Genomic DNA, 12,674 nt, shown 5'->3' with positions numbered 1-12,674 from the left:
TGAATGCCGTATGCCGTAGGTCTGCAATCTTTATTTCATTAAAAAAATATATATACACACACATATATATATGGAAATAATTGCTGTAAATATAAGACATTTGCTCTTTTTTTCCCGTCTATCTCTGCCTCCATCAAGTCAGAGCTACCAATCAAAAAAGAAGGGGGGTGGGGGGTGAAGATAGAAGTAAAACAAGCAGCTGGTAATATACACTGGTGACTGATCACAGAATGATGCACCGAGCGCCTGTACTTGGTCTCTAAGTCACTTTTCTTTTTTGTGCTGCAGTACTGGCTGACGGTTTTGAGCCAGATTCTGCAAAATGATGCACGTGGCTCATGAATTTTGTGCAAAATCAAAAATGCTCTTTAAAAAAGGTTTTAAAGACTAAAATAGAGAATTTTTTTTTAACACACACGTTCCGCTAAAATTTTGCAAAAATTTCAGACGTATGCAACATCACTCCAAGCGTGACTAAAGTACATTTGCGCAAACATTTTGGAAACCCCAAACCCTGCCCACAATGATGAACATTAAATAAGAAAACAAACTGACGAACACGTATACTAGACTTTAAATTTAGCTACAAATTAAAAAAAATTGGCACACAAGAAAATCAAACACAACTTAAAAAAAAAATGCAAAAATGAATCAAGCCATAGTGTATAAATGTGATTATTAGTAGAGCCTTTGCTCGCCTGTTGCAGCTACATACAAGGGATTTCACTGGGCTCTGAAGAACCTCGTAGTAATTAAAGGGAATCTGTCATCAGGTTTTAGAGCAGCATGAGGTAGGGGCAGAATACAGCCGATGTGTCACTTAATGGGCTGCATGCTGTAGTTTTGGTATTATCAGTGTTTTATCTCCTGCAGATCTACCAGTTCTAACAAGGTTATAAACTCTGACAGAATAATGATGACTGAAGCAGTTTAGGGGCCACTGACTAGCTGCAGCGGTCGTATGACTTAAAATCCCAGAAAATAATCACAGACATCGCTGAAGCGGTGCCAGCCCATGAAGAGAGTACATTTTTTTTTGTTTTACTATTCTACAGACATGTGAACATTTAAGCAGGGGTTGCCCAGTGTTGCACAACCACCCCTTTAATTATGGAATTACTAGTCCCAGATCTGAGGAGCACATCCAGTCACCATAAATGGATGGCAATGCTAGCTCCCCTGTTGCAGGAAAATACTGGGAGAGTAGATCCCTGGAAATCACAAATGTACACTGTTCAGAGAGTAGTATATGGATTACTAAAGCTTTATCCATGGTATAATCAGTGTTCAGCGATTCACGCACACATTAGATTCACCGGCGAAGTCCAGTAATGTTGGCTTGATGCTCATTTTTGCCAGACAACCTTCATAAAACAGTCATGCAGCTCTAAGCCCTGTGAATGACCATGTCAGATACTATAACATAAATCTTCTCATCTGGTAATAAACCCACAGTGTGCTTGTTACAGAAAGGACAGCCATCATATTTAATGGAAGTAAGGTGACATAGAAGTAGACATGTATGGAGATCAGCGGGGAAAAACTTATACCTTGCACAATACACATACCTGAGGTGGCTAAGTAAAGGCTGCAGCCGTTCATCTGACTGCACTATTGGCAGTGACCGAGCTGATAACTAAAAGAGAAATAAATCACAGTTATTCTTAAAAATGAAACGGAGTAATAAGAACGTGCTTCACAGTATGTAGTAATCATATGTGTCAATAGTTGAGTCCCTCCTCCCCCCAAAAAAATATATATATAAGCCCCATTAGGAATGCTCATTTTCCCTCACAAAGTCATGTCAGGGCTCATGTAAGTTTAAGTCATTCTGTCGGACAATATTGCAAAATATTTCAGCCGGTTAGGGTCATGGTATTGGAGGGGTTGTCTCATTGGGTCTTCTCTGCCTCACCGCTCCTGACTGACAGTTTGGACCATTGGCGTCATCGTGCTGCCTCCAATGCTGCAATAGGCAGATTTGCCTCGGCAGCATCGGAGGAGGGCAGCGGCTGACCAGATCACTCCGCGCCGCCATTATAAGCTCTATAGAGAAGCGCATAAAACGGGTGCTCCTGGTCAATATGACAGACTGCAGCACTGGCTGGTAACCTTTGTGCAAGACGTAAAACAAGCTCAAAAAGCAATCGGTTAAGAAAGGAGAACATTTTTTTTTTTTAATATGTAAACTGCAAATTTGCATATTTTTACAATGACACTGCAATTTTAAAAATTAGAGATTCTGTAAGATAATAGTCGTGTATGAGTAAACAATCATACAAAACAGGTGATAATGATCATCATCATTTCCATATGTAAGTTGAACAGTCATTAACTGAAACAGCTGTGTAGGAGGTTTAAAACTGGGTGGGGAACAGACCAACTCTACTATAAAAGGTGAGGTTGTGGAAGATAGTATATGACCTGTGACCTGAGACTATGGCAACACAAAACATGGTAGTTATAATACATCAGCAAGGTATTTGGTAGTCAAAAATTTCCAAGCAGTCTGAGGCTTTAAGATGTGTTGATCAAGTTTTTTTTCAAGATGCAACAAAAAATGGGCAATGTTGAGGACCATAAATGCAGTAGTCCGCAAAAAAAATTTAGGGCAGCAGATGAAAGACACATCATGCTTCCTTTCTTCTGACAGAAAATGTCCAATAGTGCCATCAGCAAACAGCGTTAGCAAACAGCGGGACCCAGCTACAGCCATCTATGGTTAAGAGAAATCTAACCATAAGTGGTGCTCATGGAAGAACTGCAGCCGAAGGGCCGCAGAGCGGCACAATAATGAGTGTTTGCAGGCAACAGAGAAGCATGGGGGAGGATCCTTGCAAGTTTGGGGGGTGCAATTCAACAAATGATTTGGTCAGGATAAATGATGTCCTCAATGCTGAGAAATTTAGGAAGCTCAATAATGCAATATCCAACAGGGAGGACCGTCTATAGCTAACGTCATTAAGGATAATCTTTGGCATAAAGAACAAGCATTCCTGGAAGTGATGATATGACCCCAAAAAGCCCTGCTATCAACATCAACAACAGACAGAAAGATTTGGTTTATGAACTCTGTATTTTGTTAATTGATAAAAATTAACTTAAACACTTGGTCTTTGAAAGCATTCTCACTTTGCAGATTTCTTTCTACACTGGCCTAAAACTTTCACAGCACTATAATTTATTTAAAATAAAAAAAAAAATAAAAATAAAAAAAAAATCAGCAAACAAGTATTATACAACATTTTAAATTCCAAAAATAAGTATTTCAATTTCTGCTTATTACTATAATATTAAAGGCACTGCAAAATGTGAGTTTATTCACACAAAAATCAGAATAATAATGATGGGTTCGCAAAGTCTGCACTATGCTATGGGGAAATGTAAAGCAAAGTGTATTCTACACTCAGGCTTTCCATCAGGAAATGGTAAAGTAAAAACCCACATGTTGGAAGCAAATAATATGGATGTAGTCTCTGTCCACGTATTTTTTTCAGTTACATAAATGCTCAAGTTAAAATGTATATCTATACATCTTTTTTTATTTGATGTAGTATTTTCACGTAAGTAAACTGTATAATCCTGACCCGATTGTCTCCCCCTTTAAAAGCGCACCCGTCAGCAGGATTGTGCCAAGTAAACTACATACACTGTCAGGTGGGCGACATTACACTGATTAATATGATACCTTGGTTGATGAAATCCGTCCTGTGCTTCTTGTGTAAACTTTACTTTGTTTGGAGATAATGATATGCTCGTGCTCTGGGGCAGCCTGTGGGGGGCGCTCTGTCTGGTGCTCTGATTACATATTAATCTGTATGCTCTTATGACAGCTCACTGATCCTTCACTGACCTGCCTCCTATGTTACCTAGCCCCACACTACTAGATGCATTATGTAAAATAGGAGGCAGGTCAGTGAAGGATCAGTGAGCTGTCATAAGAGCATACAGATGAATATGTAAGCAGAGCACCAGATCGGGGCAGCCTGTGGGGGGCGCTCTATCTGGTGCTCTGCTTACATATTCATCTGTATGCTCTTATGACAGCTCACTGATCCTTCACTGACCTGCCTCCTATTTTACATAATGCATCTAGTAGTGTGGGGCTAGGTAACATAGGAGGCAGGTCAGTGAAGGATCAGTGAGCTGTCATAAGAGCATACAGATTAATATGTAATCAGAGCACCAGACAGAGCGCCCCCCACAGGCTGCCCCGAAGCACGAGCATATCATTATCTCCAAACTGAAAGTAAAGATTACAGAAGAACCACAGGACGGATTTCATCAACCAAGGTATCATATTAATCAGTGTAATGTCGCCCACCTGACAGTGTATGTAGTTTACTGAGCACAATCCTGCTGACAGATGCACTTTAAATTCCCTTCTGATAAAGTGGCATAGAAGAAATAACAGAGCTGGTTTAAGAATAAATTCCAGGAGCCCTGGTTTTGAAAAAACACGCTTCACCTTTGTAAGTATTTTGAGGCTGAATTAAAATAAGATTTAAAAAGCAGAAATGTTTATTTTAACTTTTTCTCTTTTATTTTGCATTTATTTTTACTTTTCTATTACACTTTCCTATCTGTAAGCAAATGTATTTGGAGACCATGCGGAATTCATGATTTAATTTTAAGAAGCAAACATGTTTCACTTTTGTGCCCTTTAATTTAGAGTGTGCACGTAACTGAGCACTACAATACTTTCATTCAATCTGTTAGTTCTGAAGAAGCCAAAGATCTCATCTGTGCTGAAACAGATCTCAACTGGGAAATTTACTGCATGACTGACCTCCCGATTCCACACCCTCCCTGCGTGAAGAGAATTCAACTTCACACAATACAAACAACTTCTGAGATAAATTGAAATTCGGGTTTTGTTATTTACAGAAAGTTACAAATCAGCGGATGACATTCAGAAACAGAAATTTTGGAATAGACTGAACAATGAAATTTGCCAAAACCTACTGTATTTCTGTGCATAAACGGACACCTATGGAAACTTTACCTAAAAATAATACTGCATTTTCTGATCAGGTGTATTAAATTGAGATTGAACATTTCTAGGGAGAGTATGACAAGAGAACACTCTAGAATCGCTGTTTCTCACACTCCAAAAGGTCCAACCACTCCAACGCACCCACAAAAGGCAAGGCCCCTGAGCACCATCTCGCATAATGTGAACCAACAGTTTATCTTTTTGAGGTTCCATTAACAAGTTAAAGTCCGCTAAACAGAATGTTGGAGCAGAGTGATATGTGGCTGCGAATATAGGAGGCTCTTTTAAGACTTCCAAATGAATCAGAGGGGGGTTGTATATAGCTAGGATTACAATGGTTGAACCTTCAAGGTATGCATAAATAAATTTATAGCGACCTTCAGTGTCAGACCATGAAGATATTACCTCCCACCTGAGGGATTTATGCACAAGCACTGAAAATCCCCTAAAGTATGATGTGTGATATGAGTGCAGGGATCCCAGTACCCGGGGCTTCAGCAAGAGACTTCTAGTGTGTGGGATGAGGTGGGTCTCCTGAAGGCTCACCTCCTGGGGGTTATATTTACAGAGGAAAGAAAAGACTTGAACCCTTTTCCTGGTTGTTCCCAAGCCCCTTACGTTCCACGATAAGAAATGTATCTTAGCCATTATAAAACAACTGAAGGGAGTACAGCTCGATGCATCTCCCTTTGAAGGAGGTAGGGATTTCAGGCCAGGGACCCACACAGCTCATGTACATTATGTTAAACCATTTCACTTTAGCAATAGAAAATAATTCAGAACATAGTATATGCAGAGCACTCATCAATGTAAGAGACATATACAACATCAAACAGGTCAGGCTCAACTGGAGCCATAAAAACAAAAGTAGTTTGAACCTAAATTCAAGAATTGGAGCCATCAGGTAACTAACAAAGGTCCCGTGCTTGTAGCACAAACAGAGGAGTCCATATGGTTGCATGAAAGCCATCACAGACTGTATATCCTGCCAGAAAAGATTGGGAGTAAAAGCTGTCCTTCCTAGTCAGAGTAAATGGGTTGGGGAAGACTCAAATTAGAGTAATCCATCCAAATTACTTAAAATGGGTAAAGAAATGGGCCTAGTGTCTGTCAACCACTCGAAATAGAGCCGGGTATGCCAGCAACAGCAAAAATGAATAGATTAAAACATCACATTTACTGTAGTATGTAAAAATCCAAAGAGAAAAATAAAAATACATACAAAAGATGAGACACTAGGTCTACGCGTTTCGAGATGATTATCTTTTAGTCTTGACAAGGTGTAAGTGAGTAAACCGTGAATTTTATAGCATATAACAAACAGTGGACATTTGATCACACCCAAAGTTAATATAAACAATTAACCCTATCTAGGAAAAACCAAAAGGTAGCAATGGAAATTAATTGTATACATTCACCTAAGGTATTTTGTTTAGCAAATGTGAGAATCACAAATATATAAAAATACAAAAAATAGCCTTGACATTTTAAATAATGGCATTACACATTTTTCATGCATCACATATTCGGGAACTGGCCTCAGGTTGCCGAGCACCACACCCTACTTTGAGATATTTTCCCTATCCGGTGAGCTGATGTTTCTGTGCTTTTGTTTATGCCATAAAATATGGTATCTGGAGATCTAGCAGGCGACGTTTGATGTTGATGAATGTGGCTCTTTTTGCCTCTGTAATTCAGCAGAAATGTACGGGAAGACAAACTATGGCATTGTCAAACCGGAGTTCTCCTTTACGTCTAGCCATGTGGAGTGCGGTGTTTCGGTCTCGGTAATTTAGGAGTCTGGACAAGAGTGGTTGGGGGGTGCCCCCAGATGGAAGGGTTTGGCGGGCACCAATGAGCACCAAGGAGAAGGGCGAGTCAGGGAATAATTTCTTGAGCCATTTCTCAACAAATTCATCAGGTCGCTATCCCTCTGCTCTTTCAGGAAGTCAGATAATGCAGAGATTGTTTCAGTCGATTCTGAAAGGCACAGGCCTTTTTGACATCAAAGCTCGGACCTCCCAGTGAGGTCTATTATAGCAGTAGGCATCCCTGCTGTGAGGTCATCTAGAGCAAATACCCAATCTTCCACCTCAGACACCCTCAATCTCAGCTTCTCCATATCGTGTCTGAGTAGACCCGAATCAATTTTGACTTCTTCCAGTTTCCCAGTCAGGGAGGCAGTACTAGATGTAATAGAGCATAGGAGTTTATTGGTTACCTGTTTCAGAGTCTGCTCGACCTCCTCCCTCTGTTTCTTGGGGTTGCCTGGTCTTGTTTCCTGGAGTCTAATGGTGGTTCTGTAAGGGCCTAGTTGTGTGCCCCTTCTCGTGGATAGGACAGGTAAATTCTTTCAGTCTCTCAGTAGCACAATTTCTGGTTGGACTTATCGTGTCGGGATTGCGCAGCCCCATGACATTTGTTGCATTTAGGAGAAATAATGTGTAAAAATCCAGTCGCCAACAAGATAGCCACTTTAATCATGGCCATGACCAAGAGGTTCTTATCTTACGAGTAGGCAAAGTGTTTTTTTGTCTTTAATCATGTTTTTTAGCATGTTTCAGTAAAATATATATTTTTTAGAAATAATTCAATCCCTTGGCTGTATATTTTCTTGCTTAGACTTCAGCAGCACACTGCTTCAGGGGGCCATGAGTCCTCAGTGTCTGTATGGCTGAGCATTAAGGGACAATTTGATACTGGCAGAATGAGTCCTTGATGTCATGTGTCCCCTCGCTCCAAGCAGGTCTTGCCAGCAGAGGCACACTCAGGCTCAGGAAACAATCCAGAAGGGATGGGTACCAGTCCCTTCGCAGTGGGAAAGATTTTTAACAGGATTCTAAGGATATTCCAGCAGGAGCTCCTGTAACTTGCTTCTTACACCTTCAGCTGGCAAGACCACAAAAATTTATTTTTGGAATTTGGAAACTCTGCAATTCCAGGTGCATAGTTACTGTGCCAAAATATTGTCCCCTTTTGCATCAGGCCTGCCTGAAAAGCGAAAGCTAAATTTATTACATTTTTCCTGGTTGCAAAGCAGTCAAGATGATTTATTAAAACAGACTTCTAAACGCAATCTACTGTCAGGGAAAATTAATTTTTGTTATTAAGACAGTTGTAAGTAAAACCTTAGTCGAGAATCATTAGCTTCACCTCTATAACTCGGTACATAACTCTTCATGTATAATTAGTGACTACCTTTACACTCTCTAGTGATACCATGGTGGGGAATAAAAACTAAGGCTTTAGAATTGCTTTAAGTAGGATAAAAAATATGAACCAAAATAAAAAATATTTAAAAAAAGATAGATAAAGACGTGCACAGCGTGTGCCTGTAGCTCGTTACCTTTCAATTGTACTGCTTTGGCTATACTTGCTTACTTAGAAGTGTTGAAGATAAACAATTCTGTTGCTTTTTATTTTTCCTTTTCACAGCCTAAAGAAAGCTATATATTTAGGCTATGTTCATACGTTGTGTTTTTGCAGCTTTTTCGGCTGCGTTTTTTTATGCAAATTTTCAGCTGCATTTTACAGTACCAGCAAAGTCTATGAGATATCAGAAATCTTATGCACGCACCTTGGCTTTCTTTCCCTAACTGTTTTGTCAAAAAGATGCGTTTTTGCAAAATGCAACATGTCACTTATTTCAGCGCAAAAACACAGTATCAGGTTTTGCTGCGTTTTTGGTGCCAAAACCTAATGAAGTTGAATTAGGTTTTTTTTATGCACTAAACTTTATCAGCATGCACAAGAGAAAAAAGTATACTGAAAATCACGCAGCAAAAACACCATAAACACTCAGCAAAATCTGCTTTTTTGACATTGCTTCTTTACTGCCAAGAGAGCAGGTTTTGCCGGCGGGAAAAAAAGCATCAAAAATTGTCACAGCTGTATGTACAGTGAAACCTCTCCAAGACGACTATCCTCTATTCGGGCCAGAATTTCATGCAAAATTTGTTCAATTCCAATATATATTATAAAAACTGTAATTTGCTTAGCCGTGAGGAAAGAAAGGAAGGGGGAAGGGTGCATTAGTCTAGTATGTATGGAATAAAGTTACTGTAAATACTGAATTTTCTCAAGAAGGACAGAGTGCTGGCTCTTCTGTTACTAGAGTGCTTATGTTGCACTGTGAATAGTGCAAAATTTACTATAATAAAAAAAAAAGGGGGGGGGGGTTGGTTTGTTTACCCATACAAGGAGTTAATAAAATGCTATGACCCAAATATGGAGCCAATGAAAAATATAATTCATCCCACAAAAGACTAGCCAGTTACACAGATGGAAAAGTAATAATTATATGGCTCCTTGAATGCAGCAATGCAAAAAAATAAATAAATAAAAATAAGTCACCATCCTGGAAATCGGCAATAATGCTGACCAGATCAGATCTATATCGCTCTCCACCAGACATTATGTTGTTTAGTAACAGGTCGGTGCTGTTAAACAGGCACAGAATATGAATGTCGATTCCGCTCTTTCTTATCACACTGCGCTCCGCTCTATAAATGTACTTTGTCATCTTTTCCGGGAAATCAATGAAGTAACATGTCAGGCACTTTGCACTGTTATTGTGCATATACTTCACCTTCGCATCTCTCAGGAACTACGTGCGAATGATTGAATGCTGAAGCCAGTGTCCTTGACAATCCAACACTATAGGATTTATCTATCTTTGAAAAATGTTTGCAGGTTCTGCAAGATGTGATGCTACTCTTTCTGACAGTAAAAAAAAAGAAGACATCCCAGCTATCTTGATTTAGTTTCTCCACAGCAGCAAGCTGACCCAGCATTCCTCCGAATAAATGTACAGGTCCACTCAAAAGTAAAAAAGCTGTATGGAGAAACAGAAGGTAAATAAAGCAGGTGGGTTCACCACTGGTTACATTCAGATGGTTCAACATTTTGTAATGAAAGACTCAATTACATCTGGATAATCATCAGAGAAACGCTCTGCAGATACACAGGTCTTTGTTCTGCTTTCTCGCCTTACCACAATGCTATGACACCAAAACCCTTCAGATATATCGGCCGATTGGATCAATAAAAAATATCCAGTGCAGTAAAAAGACCAATCAAAAAGGAAAAATAAACAAACATGGGAGTGGTAGTGAGATCTATATGTGTGGTAGGATGGACTGTCAAATTCATTAGTGACACATACTCCTTAATGAATGTGGCACATCTTTCAGAACCACCATACACCCAAATCAGAAATGCTGATTTCTGGCATTAATTATGGCAAATCTTTTCGGTAAAGTGTGCCCACGCCCCCTTTGCTAAACCCTGTAAAAACACCAACGGTGCTACTGGTATACCTTCATAGGTCAGAAAACTGGTGTAAAATGAATGATTATTTTCCCTATGTGTACTGCATTGGATGCTACAAGGGCTTTAAAGGGAATCTGTTACCAGGTTTTTTGCCACCTCATCTGAAGACAGCATGATGTAGACATACAGACCCTGATTCAAGTGATATGTCACTTACTGGGCTGCTTGATGTAGTTTTGATAAAATCACTGTTTTATCAGCAAGAGATCACTATAGGTCTAGTAAATCTGCAGCCATGTAGTCCTCTGTATTTATGAGCTATGTAGAACCCTGCCCCCACCACTGATTGGCAGCTTTCTGCGTATGCACAGTGGAGATAGAAAGTCGCCAGTCAGTGGTGTGGGTGGGGTTAGCTTTCTGAGCTCTGCTACATCTAAGAACTCTGTGTCAGAACCACTGCACCCAGTAAACAAAGTGATACATAGTTGGAATCATGATCTCTTTTCCAACATTATGATGGTTTCAGATAAGATAGCAAAAAACCTGCTGACAGATTCCCTTTAAAGGCACTGTCTAGCACAGAATGACTGTTCAAACTGAGTACCGCCGCTCGGTGCTTCACGGCGGGGCCAATCATTTATATACACCTTCACACCTGCTTGTTGTCCCTCTATCTCCAATCCCCCCTCTTTGATTGACAGTTCAGGCTTTATAGAGCCAGAGAAGGGAGGAGATAGATGGAAAACAAGCAGGTGGGAAGGTGCAGTTAAATGATTGGCCCCGCTGTGAAGAACCAAGCGCCTGTATTTTGTCATTCTGTGCTGACAGAGTCCCTTTAAGCGCTGTGAAGTGCAAGGCCGGTTTCACACATTCCGGTCTACAAAACAGTTAGCCCAGGTCACAAGAGCTGGAGGTCAGGCAAGGTCTTCTGAACCAAACTCAATTAGTGTTTCATGGATGCGTCCATCCTGTTTAAGGCTCCACATGCAACTCCGTGTTCATCCACATTGTGTCAGAACTGCCTTTCATTGTATGCATTATTCTGATCGTAACACGGATCAAAGTAGTGCATACTGCGTCTTTTTCCATGCAGACCATCGGTCATGTGCACTGGCAGGCACACTGGCATAATGGGTCCATGATCTCTCCATGGGCATACGGTGGTGCACACGGACTCATCATATGCTCATCAGAACAAGCCCTAAAGAACACACTTATTTTTCCTTAACCGTTTTATTTTATGATAAAAATTTTGGGGTTTCAACTAATTCTCAAGTTACACTGCTCATGTCAGACTAAATTAACATTGTAATTTGAGGGAGCACTCGACTACATTCGCACTGTTAAAAATGTGCATAAAAATAGCACTTTAATAATGAATTGTTTTATGGAAAATGATAAACAACTGTGCTGAAACAGCTAGACGATTCAATTGTGGCAACTCATAGGAACTAGTAATATCAGATTTTTTTTCTTAAATGACTGTTTAGATAACAACTAGAGGCTAGTCACATTTCAATTAATATTCAATGGAACATATTTCACGAAAAGTAATTCATATAGCAGCTCTGATGATATATTATACAGTGGTATGCTAATTGAATTTCTGCTGTAGTGAAAAGAAAACCTGCTTTTGGACTACGTACAATCAAGTTCAACCAAATGTATAATAGTCAAAGGATAAAGTTGTGGCAATCATGTTTTATATTGCCCTGCCAAAGTTATTACCTTGCTAACCTTGTGTATGCATGTTATTATAAAAATCATCCATCTATGTTACAATGAATTACTCTGGTTTAACACTTAAGAGATAATACCTGAAATGAATTTCAAGTGACATGACTCTCATTAATCAGAATTTTTAGACACCAACCTTTTAAATGCAGAGGCTGCCGCACATTTCATGTCAACATGACACTGCAGAGATGACATGGAATGGACGCCTCATTTTTTTTTTTATATAAATATATTGGCAGGCCAAGCGAATATATCTATATTACTTGATCTGTGCACAGCTGTGGCATAAAAACACAAAATCAACCGCACTCACCCACTCCCCCCTCCCAAAAAAAAAAAATTGAGGAATTGATGCGTTTTCTATAACTAATAAAAAGTGTTTTTAATAATTTATTTTGGAGTGCATATAATGTAACAAAAATGTTATGACTCGAAAAGAAGGAATAAAAAAATAAGATAATATGAAAAAAACTACCACGTCCTGAAGGCCAAAATAGGCTGCATGTTTAAGGTGCTAACAGGGTTTTTCCAACATGGGATGCTTTTTTAATACAACAGTAACCATTATAAATTACATTAGACAATATTACTATTGGGGCTTTTTCTTACACTGCGTTTTTGACAAACAAAAATAAAAATACAAAACAAAACAAAGTTTCACAGTAACAGC

General features: G+C 39.4%; 1 protein-coding gene across 3 annotated transcripts in view; it reads right to left on the bottom strand.

Annotated features, from left to right (window-relative positions):
* The window catches only part of PRIM2 (DNA primase subunit 2), a 164,385-nt gene that overhangs the window by 74,285 nt on the left and 77,426 nt on the right, over positions 1-12,674 (bottom strand). For all 3 annotated transcript variants that reach the window (XM_073675471.1, XM_073675472.1, XM_073675473.1), the window contains exon 8: positions 1,569-1,636. In XM_073675471.1, the coding sequence (XP_073531572.1) occupies positions 1,569-1,636 (68 nt within the window). The remainder of the gene's footprint in view (positions 1-1,568; positions 1,637-12,674) is intronic.

This window comes from Phyllobates terribilis, unplaced genomic scaffold (assembly GCF_046119375.1).
Source record: "Phyllobates terribilis strain yellow unplaced genomic scaffold, ASM4611937v1 Scaffold_3__8_contigs__length_932513732, whole genome shotgun sequence".
Lineage (NCBI taxonomy): Eukaryota > Metazoa > Chordata > Amphibia > Anura > Dendrobatidae > Phyllobates > Phyllobates terribilis.
The sequence above is the reverse complement of the archived record's forward strand: the minus strand, read 5'-3'. Positions and strand labels throughout refer to the sequence as shown.